We start from the raw sequence: 23,016 nt of genomic DNA on the forward strand, positions 1-23,016 counted from the left end.
CGGCGGCCGCCGAAGTTGCTCCCCATCCCGAGGGGGAGCCGGGGATCAGGCGGGGCGATGATCTTCCCCAGCAGCAACAGCAGCGCCGCGGGCAGCAGCCGGACCCCGTATAGGAAGCAGGTAAGAGCAGCAGGGCTTTGCCGTGCGTCCCCCCCGCCTTTTCTTTCTTTCCTTTTTTTTCGAAGGGGTTGGGGGAGGAGTGGGGAGAGGGGTGGCGACTTGCCGGAGTTGTGACTCGCGGTCCGCCGAGGATCAGCTGGTTGCTTCTCAAGGGCCGGGATTTGCAAAAAGCAACTCTTTCCCCCAAGCCTCCTGCGGAAAACTGCGCGGTGACCTTGCCGCGGAGCCCGGCGAGAGGCGGGCGGGCGGGCGGCCTCCCTCCCTCCCTCCCTCCGCCGGGTGACCTTAGCGGCCGGGCGGCACATTGCGTGCGGCCGCGCAGGGCCCGGCGGCTGCCGGCCCTGCTGAGCTCGGCAACAAGTTAAAAAAGCCCTGGTGTTGCAACACGGGCTGCAAAGCGAAACTTCGGGCTGCGTGTTTTTCGCTTCGTGTGAAATGACAAAAAGGACCAAGGCGCGCTCTTTTTTTCGAGCAACCCTCCAAAAATCTTCCGCCCCAGCCGAGCCTCAGACTTTCCCCTTCTCTCCCCCTTGAAATACACAAGGGAAACCCTGTGACATTTTATGGGCAGACAGATCACTCTGATAAGCTCGAAGCACTCGCATCTATGGAACTGTGCTGAAAGAGGTATTATTTTTTCTTTGTTTAACCGCTGAAAATAAAATAGTGGAAATAGTTGGCCTGCAACCTTGTTGGGCCACTCTCTCTCTGGCTGCACTTTTACTTATTTCCCTGAAAACATTGGCGTTGATGTTGAAATATTTACTGCAAAACAGGTTATTTTTCATTCGGTCTTTGATTTGAAGAAATCTCACGTTTTAAAGTTCAGCAGAAAATGTTCGCTGTGTTTGTGTAGGAAAGGGTAAATGGAGTAGAGGTCACTGACAAGATCCTTGCTTGACAAAGCACCAAAAATACTCTGGCAGTTTGTTTTTTGTTTTTGTTTTTTCTCCCAGGTGAAGAAAAATCCTTCTGTGCCTACTGCTCTTAGCAGTTGAAACAAATAATTTGACGTATTTTATTAACAATACCAGAGGAATTGTCTTTTTTTGCTTGGGGTCAGAATTCATTAAGGGCAGAAATTGCAGATCATATCTCATTAACATGCATAGGGACTTTAGTAAAGGGTTTCGTGAAATTATGTTTAAATGGGCTTCACAATTCTGAACTCCTGGTGTGTTGTTCTGACCGATTATGATTCGTGTTACTAACCTGTGCCACAGTGAGAGTTAGATGGTTATATTTTCTTGAAGTTTAAGCTCTGTCTTAAAAAATTTCTGTTTCTTTTCTCCTCCTCCCCCATTTTTTAGAAGCATCTTTTTGATAAAAATCGCTTTATATTATCTCAGTAACACTCTGCAGATGCTGCCTAACAGTGTACGGAGTTATCTGTCTATCTGGTACTTGAAGTGTTCAAGTCCATACATAATAAAACATGCTTATTGTGTGTGCCGGTTTTGGTTTGTTTTTAATAAATGCCCTGGCTACACCCACGCTGCTGATCTTGTCTGGTGCCTCTGCATACTTTGTACATGAAGCCAATTTCTTAGATACTATTTTCTGACTCTACCTGCGAGGCCCATCAGCGCCGGCAGCTCAGGGCCTGGCGGCGGCGCGGGGAGCCCAGGGCGAGGCCTCTCGCTGCCAGGGCTGTGTTGCGTGCGGATGTGAGTTAGCCTGCTGGTCTGGAGCACGCTGATAAGATGCTCTTCTTTTCACAGTGCACTCCTTAGATTCAAAGAGCTAAAAGGGCTGACTGAATCAGAAAAACAAACAGACCCTTTTTTTCCCCTCCTTCTTCAATAGGCAGAGAAAGAAATGAATGTGGGGGTATTATGTGGTCTTAAGACCCTGGGTACCAAAGGTTTCTTTTGTTAGTGTGTAGCCATTCTCCACTCAAACACTTCCTACATAAGGAGCCGGGGCCTGGGCCTTTCTCCATTTAAGTCCATGGAAAACTATTAACTTCATTCATGTAGACTAAGGTCATTTAAAGATTGACTTTCTGATCTCCCTTTCACTCAGACCTCACCTGCAGGGGTGAACCAGTGTCAAAAAATACTGAGGAGTGTTATGAGCCTAATTTTTCAACTCCCGTTGGTAATTAAAAATAGCCCAGATTAAGTCTCTGCATGTTCTGTGTAACCCATGTTCACGCAATTAAATTATAGTTGTATTTTATTCTATGTCTGTAAAAGGAGACACTAGATTTCCTATACTAACAGCACCTACTATATGAACCAGAGAATAAATTTAGGTAACTTAAAAATGAAACTAAAATGTCTTGAACAGTTTGTGTATCTCTGTATTTGTGCTGTGACATGCATGATATCAGAATGGTATAAGAGCATTTAATTTTTTATACTTTCCTGTTATATTTTTCAAGTCTATAAAAGGTTCAGGTAGCTTAGTGCTAGATAGTATGGCAAAAAGATGTGTGATTTGTTGGTAAAAGGCAAAAATATACTTTCTTGACTTATTTTAAAGGCATTGTAATGTAACCTGAAATTCTGGCTTCATTTAAAACATTGACCAAACTCCAGTTAGCTACAGTAAGGCCACAGTTTTACCCATACTTTTTGTTTCCCCAAAGAACTATATTTTATTTTATAAAAGAATCTGTGCTTATTGTGTTGTGCTTATTATCTGTTATATCTATTTTGGTGTGTAGCTCAGGCATGTAGAAGCCAGCCGTCACCCTCGGTTTCAGGTCAGATTCGACTGGGCGGTGCCTAATCTTTTTCTCTGTTTTAGAGTACTTATAAGAATACTAGGATATGGTCTCTGAACATACACTTTCAGTAGGGTTTCCTGCATTATGAACAGGCCAGCACATTAACATAAACCTGGTAGGAGTATTTTTTAAGTTAGATGTTGCTGAAATGAGTAGCAACTCATCTGCTAATTTTCTTGAAATGCAGATTCAAGTCCAGTTAAAGAATAAAGACCATACGGTATCTGCACTAGTAATCTATCAAAATAGCCATGACTGCGTGTCATATCTGAAAAAGGTAGGCGTAATCTAATATTTTTACTAACAACGTTACTCGAGTTATGCAAAGAATACACATGTGCATCCGGAATGCTAGAGAAACAAAAATGACATACGATATCCTGCTTTAATACAAGCTTTTTAAGCTCTCAATTTTTGTGCGCTGGGAACCTGATGAGTCTCTGTCCCTCCTCCCACTGTCGTTATTCTCATGTAAATGAGGAGGAGCTCCTCTGAAGTAAATATTTCTACRCACTGTAAAATTATCATAAATGGAAAATTAGGCTTTCTCCAGCCATCTGCTCCTTGAATCTACAGAGCTGGTGGAGATATTTGATTAGGGATTTTAAATCACTCTGTGCAGCGAGATCTCTTCTGTCTCGGGTTTCTCGAAGAGGAAGGCAGGCCCAGGGGCGACCTGGGCCTGGGATGGAGGAGAGCGCGGCGAGGGCGACCGGCGCGGCGCCCACCTCCCGGGCTGTGCCCTCGACCCGCTCTGCAGAGCGCCCGGTGCCTCCGCACGCTTTAGCAGCTCTGCCCGGGAACAGCGGGTCTTGTTACAGTTTGAGTGTAATGTTTATCTCGCCAGTGTAAGTAGATTTACATAGTTTGCTGCTTTCAAGCAGATTAACTGGGCGTAGCTGCACGTGAGGAATTTAGCACTGATTCGGTGCTTGGCCTGTTTAAGGACTGACATACAAAGCTGTTGATTAATCTTTTCATGCAGCTCTGTTAGCATCAGCCGCTGTGCCGTCCCACAGATTGGGTTTTGTTGAAGGTTGAAGATTAAGGTGGGTGTCTGAAGATGGTTAAATGAAGAAAACTTCTGCCAGTCTTAGGCTAAAAATGCAGAAGAGATTTCACTCGGGAGATTTTCTATGTGTTTAAAGTATGAAAAAGCTCCACCTGTAATCCTACTTACTATTTCACAGTTTTACAGTTCGCCCTGTGCGTGGTGTCCGTGTGTGTGTGAGCAGTAACCTCATGAAACCTGCAAGATCTTGGCATGGTCGTAGTCCAACACATGCAACTCCACTGAAAGTCTGAGACCGGACTGGTTCTGCATTACGCCATTGGTGCTTATACACAGCTCCAGAGAGAGGACTGGGAAGCTGAAGGGATGAACAGATATGTTTGATTACCTAAATAACTTGGATTACTTCAGTTTGGGTTTCTTTCAGAACTGCAACAGTTRAGCCATCTTGTATCATCACCTTGCACTGATCTGGTCTGTTGCTCTTTAAATTATATACAATGTTAATGAATTTCCCTGGATTTAACAGGGCTCGGCTCTTATGTTAAACAGCAGCTATTTCGAATTTTTAAGTGCGTTTATAAGATTGTTTGTAAAGTACTGCTTTATTCTCAAGGGAGCAAAACTGCTCAGTCAGTGGGTTTCTATACTTATAACACAAACTTGAATGAAAGAAATAAAAGGAAGCACCTTATCTTGTCAGACATGATGTTATAGATTACGAAGAGTGATATGATTGTCTTACTGTATTTACAAATTAAAGGTTTTGTTTGGTATTTCTAACAGGGTAAACAGTATTTCTGTAGCCAGTTGGAAGTTTTATTGTTTAAAGTATCTTTGTCATGAAGCTTCACATGGAAGAGAAAACAGGAGTCTGTGTCTTGAACATCTGCTGCTTTGTTTTGAGTTCTTTTTTTCTGAAACTTCCAACTGTTGAAAAAATTGCTTGAGTTAACACATTTCAGAAGGGTTAGATCCTTTAAACCAGGATTACTGGGGGGAGGAGAGGGGAAGGAAGGGAGGGGAAAACCCTTTTCCCAAGAGCTTGACATGGCTGCTAAAACATCAGCATATTACTGCAAACAAGTAGATGAAAAAATGGTAGTTTCACTTGCATTTTTCTCCTGGTAGCTAACAAGAAATGACAGCTGTTTCTCTCTGCCTTTTTTGCATCTCCAAAGTCTTTATTAAAATTGATCTTTGCTTGTTTTATGGGAGAGGCTATAACAAAAGAAGTCTGTAGAGAATAGGAACTTTTTTACTGGCTTTTCCTCACAACTCTGTTTCTGCTTCTTATGAATGTTTTTCTCTATTTCCACATGAGATTATTTATAAAACAGCTTACTTAGGGGAAAATGTTATGGTTTATAAAGTTGTAGGCCTAATGAAAAGGTGGCAGGGGGATATTTTGATCTTGGATGAAGGATGTTGGTCAAAAGATTTCTAGGAAGCCAACAGAACCGCATTTAAATGCTTTCAAAAACCTTGCTGAAGTAATTGCAACTTATTTTGCATACGTTTCAGAATTGCAGTGTGCTGTGGTAATTATAACAGCCCTGCAGAAGCCACTGTATTTGCAGCTTCCTGATGCAACAGGAAAGGGAAGGGATGAGTTACAAATAGAGAGGAGAAACGTGTTGGGGAGAGCCATGTGTTAGATAAGCACAAACCTTCCAACCCAGCAACTTAAAAAAACACACACATAACAAAAATATCATGTGTTATAAGGGCTGGTTACTGTGATTTGCACAGGTTTAGCTCTGTTTTTCTTGAAAGGCTGTAGTTAAACCAGTGTAGCTGCCCATATTGACACACAAAATAGTTTTAAACTTCAGTTAAATTAATTGAATATTGGTAAGAGATTGCCTTAAGCAGATTCAAGATACACCAGGTTTGAGTCAGTTTGAGTTAGTTTATTTAAGGCAGTTTAAATTTATTAACCTGCATCGCAGTTTTTGTAAACTGATTTAACAATACAACCTTATACCAATTTTAAAGACTAACCCATGCACTAAGATGCAGTGGTTAAATTTACCTAGCAAATGTTTTGAAATATGATAAGCTCTTTAGGACAGAAATATAGTTACGACTCTTGAAAATTTTCTTGTTCTGAATTGACAGTGTAATATGATGGTACTTCAGCTCTGTGGTCTGTTGCAAAATAAAAGCTAATAATTACAAATACATACAAATCTGTAATATTAACAAAAATACTTTATTTTTCATGTGTCCTCATAAAAGCAGTGTTGTTCCCTTAACCATAATAGTTTAGGAAATCATTGGTCTGTGTCTTATTTGTTTAAAGTATTCTGCTTTAGAAAAATGATGTGTCAAATAGAGTGAGTGTTTTGGTTTTACTTAGTTGGTAGAACTGTAGAACTTCTGTGAATTTGCAGGGGAAACAAATAATACATTGTTCTATGGAGCCCAATTTGGGCTGAATTTTCCTTGGTTGAAGAATAGCAGAAACAGCAGCGCCAGGTGAGCATCAAACCTGAAATCTAGCCTGACATTTACCTATTTGTGAAATGAAATGTTTATTTACCATGACTAAATATACGTAACTTTATTTTGTCGTTGATTCCATTTCTTGACGGTGTCTCTTATTGGCAATGGTAGTTTCACGCGTTATTCTAAATGCAGGTTTTCTGCTTCTTCAGTTGGATGAGAAGGGGATTTATTTCTTCCCTTACCTTCTATTGTTTTCCCTCTTTTATATCTGAATCTCCTCTGCCATATGGTGCCTTGCTTCAAGAAAATGGAAACATGACTCCGTAGGTTAACTGCAGCTCATATATTCTGTCGTCTGGGTACTGCAGCATAACAATGTTAGAATTCAGCCCTTTAAGATATCCAAGATACTTATGCGGCACTTAAATTTGAGTGTGCTTGAGCAGTGAACTCCAGTGTTCGGATATGAGTTTAGGTGACTGTTAGAGGGAGCTTTCCTGGTGGTGGTTAGTCACTGCAGGGCGCTTCCTCCTTTAAGCTTGAGGTGTTACCAGCTCCCAGCACGGCTGCTGTGGCTTACTGGAGGAGTATCCAGTTATCCTTGAAACTCTGAAGCAATGTGCTTGTATGCTTGACTCCTAAGTGATTCAAAATCCCGTTTTAAGGTTTGTCTAACCCATGGGAACAATATTAGTTGGTGCTCGCCAGCTAATCTGAAATCATTCAGAACACTAGATGGGTTAGGATAAAATCAAATACAAATTCCTGTCTGAAAATCCCAGAATAAAAAATGAAAAAGTCCTTAGAACTGGGGAACTGAAAGAGAGAGAGAGAGAGAGAGAGAGAAAAGTACAATATTTGAAAGTTTTTCCTTTACCTTGCATATAGTCATGCAGCAGACAACTTCCAGCCTTCTTGCTGAGAATCTGGTTATTGTGCAACCCAGTTTCCTCCAGTTGCATTCAGTGTAAAGAGAATCTGTATTTAAGGCTCTATATTTCCTTTTATACTTCAAACCTTTTATGAGTTTGGGTGAAGGGTGGAGTGTTGTTTTTTGTTTTTTTTTTGTTAGACTTAGTGAAGCATTATCCCCCTATCTCTCACCAGACCATAGGTTGTCATTTTCTGCTTTGGAAGTACTAATGTCTCTCAGGCACCGCCGGGTGCAATATTGCCTGCTCAAGCTTTGAAGGGCTCTTTAGCTAAGCACTAAAGAGGTGGTTGGCGTGTTGCAAAGGAGATTGTGCTTTCATGCTCTGATGGATGGATTTCAAGTCTCAGAGTGGTGTTTCTCTTCCTCTTCCACCTATACACGTAATTTGCTAATAACACTTTCTGCAGTCGTGTAATGGAGATTATTTCTCCTGGCTGTTTTTGGAGTGGGGGAGACCATTTTACTCGAGTAGCTCAGGTGACTGGTGGCTGTGCGTTGTGGGGGCAGAGAGACGTGGTGATTGCCTGTAGCCTGTCTTAGAGGGTGGCCACAGCGACACATCTTGAAGCTGGTATGTTTGAATTGCTACATACGTGTTTTTGTTGTTCTAATGTAGTTGGCTTAATTTAAAAACTATTAAAATGTAATCTTTAAAGTACATAGTGTAAAAGTAACATAAAGCATAAAAGTTGTGTTGGCTTGGCCCGTTGCAGCTGTGCGGTGGGAGAGGAGGGATGGAGCCGGTGTGTCGTGCGACTGCATCGCGTGATGGGGAACATGTCTCTCGTGAGCCCAGGAAGGCAGCACCCACTCCAAATAAACCTGCGCGCTGGCAGAGCTGGGCAAACAGCCCCGCGGTCTTCTGTCCAGAATAAAAGCAACCGCCAGTGCGAGGAGGTCCTTTGAAGTATTTAGTGGTCTCTGTTCCCCAGGAGTTCAAGCAGAGTTCTAAAAATGTGGGGCTGAATTTTCAGGCCCTTGCTTATGCCAGGCAGTATTTACATACCCAGTGGTGCCGCTGACTGTGGCGAGACTGCTGACATGAATAAGTGCTTATTGAGACAGAGAATCAGAAGACCTTTGAATTTGCCTCATGAGAAACCTGAGATGAATAGTTGGTGTATCCCAGGGTTGGTATTAGACTGACATTCAGCAGAATCAGATGGTATTTTAATTGCTTTAGTATTATTCCATCCAATGTACTTGCTTACGTGATCCTCATTACAGTAGTACTTGCACTTATTTAAAAATACTTCTGTATAATTTTGGAAAAACATTTAAGTTAGGTATCTAATATAACTGCTTAGCTACTAAGCTCTGAAACAGTGATAATTCTGGACTTTTTCCAGAATTCCAGGAGATGCAGTTCTGGATACTATTTATGAGAAAGGCTTAGCCAAAACCAGATTAAAAAAAAAGCTTTTCCACAGTGTTTAACTTGAAAAAAATAAACGATAACTGTTACTTTAGTGTCTTAGGACAACATCTCTGACRTATATGTATATGCCTAAATATCCCAGAATTGGAGATAATTTTTGAAAGGAGGAAAACAGCAGTATCCTGTGGTACTGCAGAGCTATAGAGTATTTTTAAAAGCTTGAGCAACTTTTATGGTGAAGAATACCAAGATGTGATTCACTACATAGCATTTCTGTTGGTTAAAAGTGCCAGTGAAATTCAGGGTACATTGTGGCCCTGAGAGAAGAATGTGTTATTTTTTCAGTTGTCCGAGATGCCTTAGGAGCGGCTTTCTTTGGGTGTTACAATATTCCACAATCCTTTAGAGGTTAATGCAAGATGGAAATGGTTAAGGAAGTCATTCATTGTTTCAGTGTTAGGTTGATATTTTTATTGCTATAGTGACAAAATCAGCGTAACTCTTGAACCAGACTTTGCCAATAAACATACTGTTCTAAGATCTGTTGGGTGCAGAGCGGTGTGGTTTCGGGGAAGTTACTAAGAGCTGAAGAGTGGCTCAGTCATCATTAAAGGCATCTTGGCTTTTCATGTACCCATTCTTTACGTGTTCTGATCCCATGTTGGGAATTTCCTGCTCTGAAGCCCCTGATCATGTTGTGCTCTCAGTTTTAATGTTTCACTTGCATCTTTCTCATAGTTGCTTTGGTATTATTAATATATGATTTTATATTCCAGTATATAAGATGATTGAATGAAATATCTTCATTCCAACTGGTTCCTTTTTGAAAGATGGTCCTTTGGGATGATGCTTCTCAGGTGAAACCCTTCCAAAATTACTAAATCCTCAGCGCAGGTTTTGATTTTCCACCTTCTTCCTCCCCCCAGTCTTGGGGTGATTTTAAAAATGCCAGGTCCAGCACGCTTATAAAGTTTGTTCAAGGATAGTGCAGAAATAAATGTCAATGTCCTGTCAAAGATTTTTTCAGATAATCTTAGGTAAATTGTTTAGGTTTGTATCTTTAGAGGTGTATTGGCAATAGTAGTTTTCTACCTCCCACAGGTTCTGTGTGGGAATGAACTAAAATGCTGAAGTGGGTCAGAAATAACAGCAATTATGGCTGTTTAAGTATCTTAAATACTATTTAAGGTATAAACACAGGCACACACGTTAAACCTGTTCTCCAGAGCTCAGGATATAGCAGATTATTCAGAATGATAGAACTTCATGTTCAAATTCTGCTTGTCATTCACTGTGTGAGTCGCTTCTTTGCAGTCTATGGGAATGCTCACAAGAATACTATGATTGGCATTTCCAGATTAATAACAATAGCTGAGTTCAGTTTTGCAAGAAACTAAACTTGTAAAACTGTTGTCTAGATCTGTAGTTCTGGGAGGAAGTAAATGTTGTTGTTTTTATTAGCAATAGCCCTATTTTTTTCTCAGCAGAAGTTTAGTGTGCAGAAGATGCAGAGTTAAACCATTAAAATATACTCAGTTCAGGAATAATTCCATTAAGTTCCATGGCCAAGATTTTGCAGTTTTTATCTAGATAGTTACAATTGTTTTGTGGCCTTATCTCTCCTGCTAAATTAACCCCTTCTTTTTTTTCTCCTTTGGGAAGTCTCCCATCCCAATATTCTCTTGTCCCATTTTTATTTTGAAATCCACCTCAATTTCACATACTTAAATGTTTGGTTTATTCTCTTAAGAAATGCAACAGTCCTTCAACTTCAGTTTACTGTGACTGCTGTAGTGACCTGTTTGTATTGTAGAATCTTGTAAGTCATTATTAGTTTGTTATAGATGTTAAACATTCAACAGCTGCACAGACTGTTATGCTGTAAAGATAGGGTTGCTGCTAAGAAAAGTAGAGATGAGTATTCTTGTTAAAAGTATAATTTCTTGAACTTGAGTTTTGCCCACAATATAGGGCACACCTGAAAGCAGTTGCTCAGGACTGTAATTATTTAATAACTGGAGAAAAGTGATTAATTTATCTTAAAATGTTAGTTGTTATACTCACAGGGTATCTCTGGGCAGATTCCCCTTAACTTCTGTGTTTTAAAGTCAATTATCAATTTGGAGTGTATTTATCAAACATGTTTTCCTTTACCTATAATTTCCTGAYCAGTTCAGGGGTAAGATTCCTCAGCAGAATTCTTGTACCAAGGAAGGAATATCAATAATAAAGCTCCAGATAGGTCACGCTCCGTGCCCAAACAGAGTAGTTTATTTTTGACTCATGTTTGACATCAAAGCACTCAGCCTCCCTTGCCGTAGCACCAGGCAGGGCCCGAGTGAGATGCCTTTCCCCATGCGCAAGTGGATGCTCTCACACAGGTGCTGCCGTTGCGTGCACTGGCTGTGCTCACGCATGGCCTCCCGACTGCACGCACCGGTGGGCAGTGAGGACTGCTGTGATTTTTGGCTATAACCTTTCATTTATCTGAGTTAGGTTTCCCTCTACACTGCCAGGGGTAGATGATGATCTTGGCCATCTAATTCCTCATGTATTTAAAGTGCTGTATAGTGTGTCTAGATGCCTTTCTAGGTGGTGTTTAATTCTTGTTTTTTTTCATTTCAGAGTTAACAATGATCTGTAGTGGCTATGAAAATGATTCATGATGCAGTCAGACATTCACCCCGGCAGCTGTTTGGAGTATTGCTTCCTTTAACTTTTAAGATGCACCAAAGAACAGCATCCTGCATTTTCTCAGTACACTGTTGCTAAACATTTATAATTTAACTTCAAAACTAAGTTTCTTGATGTAGAAAGAGTCATTAATTATCATTCACTGTGAAGTCACCAACATTTTAATTTTAAGACAAGTCATACTGACTTGCTTGAATTTCTAACATCTGAACGATACTTAACCACTTAACACTTTATCTTGAACAATTAAAAATAGCTGCATGAGTTATCATTGTACTTTGCAAAAAATAATTATAAGTTTATCTCTTGGTTCAAATCAAGAATGATATTTCAAATTAGAAGGCAAAATGTAAGGGAAAATTGAGAAGTATCTTGAAAGTATGTCTTAGAACTGGTGTTCTTTTTGTATTATTCAAATATAATTTCCAGAGTTCAGGAAGAACAGGAAACGATAAATAAAACAGGTGTGAGTACACAAGGTTTTTTGGGAGTGTGTGCACAAGGATTTTGGAGAAGATTGCCTTTTGTAAACAGAAAATACAGTATATTCAGCAGTCATTGTGATAACAGATCTAATAAGTGGGGAGTGCTTATGAAAACATCATCATGTAAAGAATGAGAAAAGACTAACTCGGATTTGTTTCTGATAAGGTTATAACTAAAATCTGCACCAAAACCGGGGCAGCATTGCTGTACATGGTTGATGTGTTAGTGGGCAGGTTTGTGCCTGTTGCTTGTTCTCTTACTTCAGAGCCTTAGTGGCAGGACATAAGTACCAGATGTATTTGCTGCAGTTATCTGAGTCTGTGTATGTAAAACTGAAGTCTTTTCCATTCCTGAGTGTTTGACTGTCAATGCCGCAGTTCCGTTACCACTGTCATTAGCCAGCACTGACGGTAAAAGGCGCAGGCAGAACTTCCTTTTTCTTTCTTTCCTTTTTCCTTTTTTTTTTTTTTTCCTGAGTCTGGGAGACTCCACTTTACTGCGAGCCCTGGGAGAGGGAAGGAACGGCTGCGAGGGCAAGGCTGCTGCTTTTGGCCGTAGTGCCAGCCTAAACTATTCACTGAACTGCAGCCTGAGTCTGTGCTTCTCTGATCTTCCTTAACCTGCCGTCAGTCAGGTCTGTCCTGAGCTCCTGTCCGTGTAACTTCTCTGCCTTCTCCAATGCGTGTGGCTTTGGGGCRATCCAGATCCCAGACCTGATCCATCTGAAACCCCCAGGGCTAGCACTTGCCTCCGTTGCACTTTGGTCTTTCTTCTGAGCCAAACTGGGAAAAGTTTGGCTCTAAAGCAGAGCCGCCAGCAGTCAGCTTTGTTCTTTACTTGGTTCTGTACCAAAAACAGCTTTGCAGAGGATCTAACCATGAATATTAAAGCTTTTTGACTTCTTTATATCAGCCTTTTCCTTTTTCCTAACTGCAAATCCTACATCTCCCCAGAAGTTCAATTTCTACTTCATAACTTTTATCAAGAGCTGACTTTTCGTTTTAAGACACTTTATCAATAAAATTTGAAAGACTTCAGCTTTCTGTACTGTTTTTTAACTGGCCTGATGCCATGTTCAGACTGTAAGATGTCAGTACTGAAAAATCATTCTTAAGGCACAGCTAGAAATCTACTGGGCAGCTCCACCAAAAGTTACTTTTACAGTGGAAATCTAACTCTAGTTTTCACAGACAAATCTTTGGTTTTAATCCTTTCTACCTTTACAGGCTGACAATGTCATCCTACCCGAGGAGTTCTGGTTTTCTTATTTATAAAGAAAAGCAAAGTACTGTTTATAAAATTGGGTTTGTGTGCTGGATTTTGTTTTGCTGATTTTTAGAAAGCTTCTTGCTATGTCTTATTGAGTCCCCAGATTTGTTGCATTCACAGCGTTGTGGTAAATTGCCTTAATGAACAGAAGGACTCTTTCTCATCTGTGTACCCTTGCTCACCAACATTTAAGGAAACATAATTTTTTTAATAACTTTACTTAAAGAGGATTAGATTCACTGACTCGTTGGTCAGATTCCCTAATACTTTGTTGCTGAACGTGTCCTGTTTGTTAGTTATGGCTTAAAACTCAGAAGGGCTGAACACCCACAGACTGGTTTAAATCAGTGCTCAGCGACTTCTGTGCTTTAAACAGACTTCCAGAGCCATCTTCTCTGGGCCATGAAGATAGACATGCTGTCCATGAGCTAGCTTTCATCAAATAACAGTAGAACTACTTTAATCTGAAAGCTGTTGATTTTAACAGGATTTGGGACAAGTTACTTTTCTCTATGATATAAGTCACTCCAAGAATTAGAGCACTCCATGTAGATGTAAATAAAGTTTAGTCAGAGAAGTACTTGTTAATGGAAGTATGCAAGCAGAGATGGGGCAGATGTGATCAGGGCTGCCCTTTTTGATATTAATTATTTGGGWTACCTTCGTTGTGAGTTCAGCCCGTTAAAGTTTGTGGAGAGTAGAGTATATGAGAAGGCAAATCTCAAATGATGCTTGAAGAGATACTGTTAATGTAAAAATATATGGAGTTTTTTTTTTTTTGATGGAACATTTAAAGTACAATCAGCTCTCAGTTATTGTAGGTAATTTGTCCTGGCTGCAGATTTGGCATTCCATGGGTTCAGAGACTCCAAAGTTGGTTTCACATAGGACCTGCTGAAATGTAGCTCAGGCAYGGTTCTGCTAAAGGAAGGCAGCCTCCTGTCCAGGGCTAGGTGCTGTTCATATCTATACAGCTATCTTCTCAAGGTATGGTACTACCAGACCCTGCAGGGCTTGAACTGGTTATACAGCTTCTAGACTCTGTCTCTCTGCATAGTGCTCTTGGGTAGAGAGGTACCCTTATTTAGATTGGATCTAGCCAGGTTAGTTTCTAGTTCTGGCTGAATATTGCACGTGTGGGCCTGGAACAGCAATACTCGGGTATCTGGGCACTGTGATCTTCATTACTTCAAGTTGCAGGAGGGCTTATCTCAGGTGCATCACCAGACCTGCGTATTAGTGTGGTGCTGTGCTTTATTGAATAGGTCCTCTGGCAACCTGCAGTGCTGGGGAGAACATTGCATTCGCTCTATGATTTTGCAAGAAACAGCCTGGATCTGTTGAGACCGATGCTGAGCAAACACCAGCAAGCCTAGCTTGATCCAGGTTGAGTGTGATTAGATGTCTATACTACACTCTGCACCATGTTCTGGAGTATCCGAGTCCCTTTTTCCTCAATTGTTAATGGAAAATACTGTGATCTCTCTGTTAAGTTTCCTAGTAATGAGACAAGGGTATTTATGTTACTGTAACATCTAAAACTGTCCTAAATGAAACAAAGTAAATGCTCTTTTTTCTGCTCTCACACATGAAAATTGTCTCGCTGGAGAGGGAAAAAGGTGTTGGAGGGTGTAATCACTACGCATTGTGAGATGCATAATGCGCACTGATTGAAAATGTGCAAACATGTTTCCCTCTGCCTTCTAGGAACTTAAACCAAGCTACAGTTGCAGGTTAGAAATTTGGAGACAAAAAATTGACTTCCATGTCTTTTCCAGACAAAACTGCCCAAATGTTCATATATTTTTCCTTACACTCTTCTTAGCACATAGTTTCAAGAAAGCAGGTCCTAAGTTTTTGGAAGAAGAGCAAGTAGAAAGTGTGTGGCACTGTCATAATGATCAGTGTCCAACCAACCTCTAGTTTAATTAAAGATTTAAATAGTCAGAACATACAAATCTCAAAGAGCAGAGATATTATTGCAGTATGTGTGTACACATGTGCATGTGGGTGTACACACACACACACACACACACACACAAAAACTTTTCAAGGGAAAAGGGGCAGCATGGTGATGATAACCCAGAGAAACATAGTCTCTGTTGCTTGTTGCGCTACATTTTCTGCTATGAATGTTTCCTGATCAGCTCTTAGGCCATCTTACGTTGTCTGTAACGCATCTCCAAAGTTGTCCTTCAGCAGCATTTTCTGTAGCAATAGCAGCCCCAGGATAAGTGTTGTTTGGTATGTCTGAACTGTTCATCCACCACATGAGCTGTTCTTATTTCTCAGAAATTACACAGTTATTCTCTTGTTAGTCTAAGCTATTTTAAGATCTGTTGAATGGTGTCTGTGCACAGGTAAATCTCTCTGTGCTACCTAGGAGAAAGGTGTACAAATTGTTCTGGTCATGACAGTCCATTCTTTCTTTCTTCTGAGCATCGGGGGGGATCCTGTGTATGAATGTGCATATAAATGTCAAGTGTCTGTACAACGTGGGCATTTTATGCCACTAGAATAAGCTGTAATGAACGTATGGCCAAAGGGGTTGGATGTGGCAGGCTTTATTATAGTTATTATATATATAGCTTTGTTTGTAACAGTGCAAGACAGTCTCTGAGGAATGTCCAAGATTTCCAGATATCCTGTGATTCCAAAACTTAGAAACAGTTGTCCTTGACCCTAAGGATTGTCGGTCTCCCTACACGCAGTTCTCTCCCAGCTTTTTCACGTTGTCTGAGCAAAACTATGTTAAATCATACTTAACAAAGCACTGCAGTATTCCTCGCCTTTCATGAGACTATGACTAACATCTTGTCCATCCTGGAGTCTTCAGCACAGATGTAACTGCCCTGATATAGCTGTGTTAATGAAAATCTTCAGGTAGTACTAATTCAATATCACACCTGTGCTGTGGGCAAAGCTGCCAGGCATCTGCACTGAGGTTTGCATGGGGGGCTGCAACACTAGCCTTAAGACTGTGACACAATACAAAAGAGACAAACGCTGTAAAAGCCTTGAAGTCCAACTCCAGTTCTTTTCTAATGAGATTGGTGCTTCTAGGTTATAWTTTCAGAAGTCACGTAGAATCTTAAATCTCTTAGAGAACTTTGGGAATTTCATTTGCAGCTTTGTATGTGCTACAGACAGTCTAGTTAAAATGCAAAGAAAATTAGCACAAATAGTGCGGTGTGAAAACCAGAGTTTGTTCACTGGTACTCAATAGAGAAGCCCTATGTTCCAAGTTTTGCCAACATTATGCACTTGTCTTTTCTGGTCTGTCAGTTTTATACAATGTTGAAATTTATAAAAACTCTTGGACAGATTTTCAGCTTGTGTAAATGAGTGCAGAACCAGTGGTAAAAGCGGAACTCAACAGATGTATATAAATACAGACAATTGACAACTGCTTACATAATGAATCTGATTATTTTTTTAAGTTGTTACTAATCTCACTCTTAGTCTAGCAAGTGCTATGTTGCTAATTTAATAATACTTGGCTGCTTCTGTTCAGTAATTTTTTTTTACCATGGAGAAAAAATCTTTTTTTTTTTCTTTTTGAGGTAGAAATCACTTTTTTGCCATAGATAACTGCAAGTTCAGTGTCTGACCATASACCAGTGCAGCAACATAGTCCAGACTGTGGTCTTTTTGAGTGTCGAAATATTAACAATTGCAAGTTTTAGCAGAGTTAAACTCTTACCACTATTTCTGCTGATATTTAGTTGATAGTCACCTCAACGTGCGCTGAAAGAATTGTAAAAGTATCACATCCCTTTTAAATGAATACAAAAGATGCAAGGAAGTGGAATATGAAGTCCTGACGTAATATTTAATCTGCACTGTTAGTGCAGTCAGATTGRTTTAGAAATCAGTATTAGACAAGGTCAAGATTTATGGAAGAGAGTAGTATCATAGGTACCATTATCACAGGGTAATTCAGGTTGGACCTCAGGACCTCTAGTCCAACCAAGGTCAGACCAGGTTGTTCAGGGCTTTATCCAGTCTGGTCTTAAAAACATCCAAGGATGGAGACTGTACAACCTCTCTGGGCAAACTGTTCCAGTGTTTGGCTGTCCTCCTGGCAAAATTTTTTTCCCTATTTTCAGTCTGAACCTCTCTTGTTTCAGTTTATACCCATTGTCATTTATGAGATGAACTAATACAGTTTTGGGGGAAAAAAACCCAACAAGCTTTTAGGCACGCAAGGCCTAGTGCACGCCTGATAATTGGATTTCTCTTTTAATTACTTTTTACCCCAGTTATATTCTTTAGCTGCCATCACAACTACAAGATATTTATAATTTACATTAGAAATTCAAGTTCTTGAATTCAGCTTTTAGAACTGTTGATYACTTATGAAAGGATGCCAGCATACTGAAGAAGATTTTTACAATTTGGAGCGGTCATGAGAAGAAAGATGAAAATGCGAAAAGTTAATGTGTGTGCCCACTAGTCAGTATTGCAAACCTAGTCTAGTTTATAGTGATGTCTATCTGGGAGCCTACTCTACAAAAGATACCATCAATATTTGTACCTGTTATATTAGATTGGTGGGCAACACTGCAACATTTGGGGAATAGAGAGATAAAATATGTAGTATATCATTGCACAGAATGGACTGAAGTCAATGTTAAACTGAAGGCTTGAGCTTCTTCTATGTGTAAATTGTTGTGTCAGTGGTTGGTTGTGCCCTTTGAGATGTTCTTAGCTTTCACGTCTCCTAAAAGCTTTGTTCATTTTTTACAGAAAAAAGTAAATTGTATTTACTGGCRTAACAGTTACAATCAAAAAAGATTTTGTGTTTTTTGGAGAAAGAAAACTATTCTATTGATTTTCTTTCTTTCTTTTTTTTTTGGTGAATATTTATTCTTCTCCTGAATTCTTTTTAAATATTAGAAGAGCTAACAATCAACTTTGAAATGTGAAGAAAATCTTGCATAGTCTTTTTTTCTCCTACTTTCTGTAATTGTTGATTTGTGTTGAAGTTAGGTATGTGTTATGTTTTATGTTAATGTTGTACATTAATATCACCAGGACTGTTCTTAGTTATCTTTAATATAAAATTAATTCTCTCATTTCAGTATATGCAATAGGTGTATGCTTTCCAGCAGTTGTACCTAAGGCTTGCTTTAATACCTTGCCAGTAATGTTGTACATGTCCTCTTCCAATGTATTGGTTATAATTAATTACAGCTGCTTCATTTTTTGTTGCAGAATATAAGAATCACAAGGGCACTTGCTGAATTTTAAAGTGACTAATATAAAAAGAACTCTTAACTCAGTATGGTCTGTGCAACTCAATTCCATGGCAAATGTTATAAAGGGCTATAGAAATACTTGCAATAGAGTAACTAGGAAATGCAGTGATGCTCAGAATATGTTTTTTTGTTGTCCAGCACTTCATGTAGTCATTTGCTCCCATGGAAAGTGGTATAAGATGCTGCCATTCTTTAGCAGCTTTAACTGTTTTTGGCCTAGGCACATAACAAGCTGCCAGGCAAGGCAATTGGACCATCTTGGTGCCAGTGTTGAAACAACCTTTGTGTTGTACTTGTGCATTGTATCTGCCCTGGCTTGTTCTTTGCTGATTTTTCTACAATAGATGGCCTGGGGACACAAAAATGGATTAGACATTTAGAAAAGGAAAAACATTTGCAAACTGAGTAGACAGGATCAAATATCTAAACTGGTCTATGCTTTAAAGCATACATTGTAGAGATCTAAATAACATGTTCATGGGTTGGTGGTCGTCTTGATGAGGTGGTGTTACAAAACTGGCTTTTCTTCTTTTTTTTCTTTTATTTTTTTCCTGACATGCCACCTTTTCTTCTGCTGGATACGCTGGCTGCAATGAGGCGGGCATAGTCTGCTGGATAAAGATTAAGATCTAGGGAAGTACAAAGAAAGGCTGGAGCCAGCACAATCCCATGTATGTTTTTAAAGAACACAGCAGGAGAGGCAGGAATAGACTGGGGATACTGCATTGTGCTAGATATTAAATACTGCCATAACAGAAAGATGGCCCTTGCCAAAAAAGAGCATACATTCTGCCCTTTAAAACAGAGAARGGGGGTGCACAGTTACAGTGATACTGCTGTGCTGGGTGCAGTATACTGCCCATATGGAACCACAGCAATCATGGGTAAAGGGGGTTTAAGAGGAGTTGACTCCCTCATACACAGTCAGGCAAAGTTCTTCAATTTATTTTTTGACTTGAATAAACAGAAAATGACATAGCGGATCCCATGTCAGCCAAAAGAGCCATCTGTGGTCTAACCCTGTGACAAACAGTATAGCAATAATTCCAATGCCACCAACAGTGCGGAGTTTGCCAAAAAAGCAGATGCTTCTTTTGACATACATCTTTAATGCTGTGCTGTTTCTGTCCTATAATTGCTGTCTGTAGAGGGAGAGAGGATAGGATAGCCAGATGAGCAGAATGATGAAGTTGTACTTTGGGGGAAAACAAAAGTTTAAGAAATAATAACCAAAAAAAGAGATACACTATACACACAAAAAAGGCTGAAATCAAAAACTGCAGCGTTCATCTATGTGCCTGGTGAAACCTGTGACGCTTTATAAAAGACAAAATTTACAAGCACTTATTAGTTTTTAGTTCTAATAGAATACCTAAGAACAGTAAATGATACTGCAAAAAATTACACTGAAAACTTTTTCTGCAGAATTTTTAATTAAAACATTTCTCCATCTATTTTTTTTAAAGAAATAGAGGTTGGCCTAACATACTTTTTACTGTACTGCCACTCTTCATAATACAAATGTTCAAGCAGTTCTCTGAATAAGCCAAGGTGAGTATCTATGCATCTGTACTGCACTACTTCCTTACCATGGATCCAAACAACAGCTTTGCGAGATGCATAGACTTAGCTTGACTAGCCATCAAAATAACATTGTGGATGACATCCTTAGATGYTAAGAAAAGAGGATGGCCTCATGAATGCACTAGAGCTGCATATTTACTACTTTAGTTTATGACACTGAAATCTTAATTCCATATAGAAATATAAATACATATCTCAACATATCAGAAATGTAATTACAAATACTTGAAAATAATACATTTTTGGATTGCATTGAATGGGTCTATGGCTCCATTTCTTGGTACTGGACGTGAAAGATCAGAATGAATAAAATTACATAAAATAACAATGAGATAATGACATAAAAAGGTGAATAAAATAACAACTGAGCTGAAGATCTGCATTCTCCTAATACAAGAGTCTGTCCTCTGAACAGAAGTAACTGTCTTGCAGCATGAAAGTTGCACTGGCAAAGCTTAATTTTGCAGGATTCACTTAGAGAAATGGTTACCTGATATACATTGCTGCCTTTTTTCCTGCAAGGGAGACAAAGAGTATTCAGGATAAATCCAGGTCCTGCAGTTTCCCTACTTTGAAGTCCCAGCTAGTGGTGTTACTTTTGGTATGTTACTTCTTCCCATTACATACACCATAAATGCAGTTTATGCATAAAGTACAGTAAAGGGATAATACATATTGTTTATTTTCGGATCAGTATGCTTGTATCCAGATTTAATTTCATGAATAAAAAATTAATTGCCATCAAGTACAGCATTTCTTTTGCATCATTCTCTGGAGGGTCAAGCACTAAACTATTTATTTGTACCTTGGGACTCCTAAGGGTAAGTGATAACGGTCCAAAATACATGGCTTATATTTGTCCAGCTTATCAGCTAGGCTTTAGAAGGGCATTTTTGATTATGGGAGATGTTTGATTTTTTTTAAAACATTTTTTCTTTTTTTAAAAAATAGGAATAGGCTATAATATGATAGGAATATCATATTATCCTCATCAGAGCAGTTATTTTCTATTCTGAGAAATTAGTACACCTTCTGATCTTGAGTCATGTTTAGGGGAATATTACTTATTAAGTAGTGTTTAAAAACAAGAAGGTTCAGAGGCACCACGACTGTAAGGGCTGGGAGGGAGGAGGCAGTGCTAGGATCAATGATGCATTTCGCTGTGCCTCTGCGCCGCTTCCTCCCCTCCCTTGACAGTGCAAGCGGAAAAGCTAATGAGCTCGTGCTGCCCTCCTGTCCACACCTCGCTTTCTGCTGCAGAGTGCCTCGGAGAGGGAACTGCTGATCTAGGCCTTATTTCCGTATTTTGCTAATGAAAATACCATGTGGGACAGTGTTAGAAGTTTCAGTCGAGAGGGAGATATATGTATTTACTGCTTCTGTGTTACCCACTAAGCTAGTTACGCTGGCAGTGAAGAAAATTAGATTTGTTCGATGTGATCTGTTTTTGACAGATCCATTCTGTCTGCTTTTTTGTCATTTTATTATCTTCYAGGTTCTCATAAACTGATTGTTTAATAATTTGTTCCAGAGTATTTCTGGGAATTGAAGTTAGACTGACTGCTCTGAAATTCCCTGGGTCCTCCTCTTCTCTCCTCCTCCTCCCCACAACCTCCCCCCCAAAAAATAAAAAAAAGGAAAAAAGAAATTGCAAGACATTTGGCAGCTGACAGAGAAATTAAACTATTTATGGGAGTTCTACATATGCCAGTTACAGTTTGGCTGGACCTTATTTTCACGTCTTGGGAATTTGGCTACTTTCATAAAGTAGAACAACTGCCTGAAAACTGGTTCTTTTGTTTGATTTTCATCTGTTCTGGGCTGACACCTGAAGAGCTCTTAAATGGTGGTAGTGAGTAGGAGTTTTCTGCTGTATGAATGCTTAAGCAAAATTATATAGAGAGTGAAAAGGGACCACCGTGACCATGTAGTTTAGGGATCTCAGAGCCTCCTAATGCTGTGAGCACTGATCTGTCAGAGAGGCATGTGAAAATGCTATGTTTCTGGACTTTGCCCCCTTAAAGCTCATACTTGTGGCCTTCAGTGCTCTAAGAAACCCTTCGCGTGCTTATCTCCAGCATTTCACAGACTCCGTTGGAAATATGACCCATGCCACTGTGTCGGATCTTTCTGCCAGCACATGACCCACTATGGCCTTTCTCCCATCTTATAACCTGAGGCATAAAAAGCTTATTGAGAGACTTAGAGTCTAGAAGCACTGTCTACTGAGCTGCACTTGAAGTGCTCATGAGCTGTACGTGATTTCCAGCTTCAGTTTGACCATCCCTGCTCTAGTCTTGTCTTCTGCGTGACAGAGGAGTTTCCTAAACTAATTGCAGTTTCACTTAAAGTATTTCTCCTACCAAAAAAATCTTGACTTAATGTTTCCCGTGTTGGAGAACATTGTAAGATTTTTATACCCTGATTGTAATGTCTACCAACAGATGTGTAATGCAAAGGAGGAGTTGTTTTTATTATTTGTATTCACTGTCATGTCCTGGACTTGCTACCTTTCAGAGCCTTGCATAAACCCATCAGTATGTGAGTTAAGCCTCTCTAAAAAGGGATGTGTTTTCTTCTAACTGCAGCTTGAATCCTCAGACATGGACAAAAACTTTAACATGCTCTAGGAATTCATTACTGTTTTCTCTCTGGATCCTGAGCAAAATCCTTGGCTGGTTTCACTGAAGGAAATAAGCGTAATATAATAAGTGTATTTACTAGAGTCAAGAAGGAAGTTGGCAGTGAATTGTCTTGTGTCTATTGCTCAATGAAGGGCTGACCACAAAAACATGTACATGCCTTTTGGTCCACTAGCTCTCAGTACCAAGCTCTTTTTCTTCAGGTACTTCAGCATCTTGACTTTCTTTTTCTACTGTTTTAACCTAGAGTAGCTGTTGGATTGCTGCAGCCTACTCAAGTTTTGAAAACCCAAACTCAAATATCATTTTGCTTTAGATGTGTCTGCAATTTTGTGTTGTGGCTAGGGCATGTACTGTGTTTCAGAGGATTGTCCAGGGAATCCAGGTGTAAAACTGAGAGGGAAAAGGGTGTTATGATGAGAGAGCAGAAAGGAGAAGTATTAATGGTTTC

At 39.7% G+C, this 23,016-nt stretch overlaps 1 protein-coding gene across 8 annotated transcripts in view; it reads left to right on the forward strand.

Moving 5' to 3' along the window:
• The first annotated feature begins 6 nt into the window (after window positions 1-6).
• RBMS1 (RNA binding motif single stranded interacting protein 1) overlaps window positions 7-23,016 on the forward strand; it is a 97,530-nt gene continuing 74,520 nt past the window's right edge. For 2 of the 8 annotated variants that reach the window (XM_026077932.1, XM_026077933.1), the window contains exons 1-2: window positions 7-120; window positions 3,042-3,131. In XM_026077932.1, the coding sequence (XP_025933717.1) occupies window positions 58-120; window positions 3,042-3,131 (153 nt within the window). In that variant the 5' untranslated portion in view covers window positions 7-57. Of the gene's footprint in view, window positions 121-390; window positions 748-3,041; window positions 3,132-3,829; window positions 3,904-4,044; window positions 4,341-23,016 lie in introns of those variants that run through there. The other 6 variants (XM_026077939.1, XM_026077938.1, XM_026077936.1 and 3 more) reach the window with 6 other exon arrangements.

Source organism: Apteryx rowi, unplaced genomic scaffold, assembly GCF_003343035.1.
Source record: "Apteryx rowi isolate R43461 unplaced genomic scaffold, aptRow1 scaffold_47, whole genome shotgun sequence".
Lineage (NCBI taxonomy): Eukaryota > Metazoa > Chordata > Aves > Apterygiformes > Apterygidae > Apteryx > Apteryx rowi.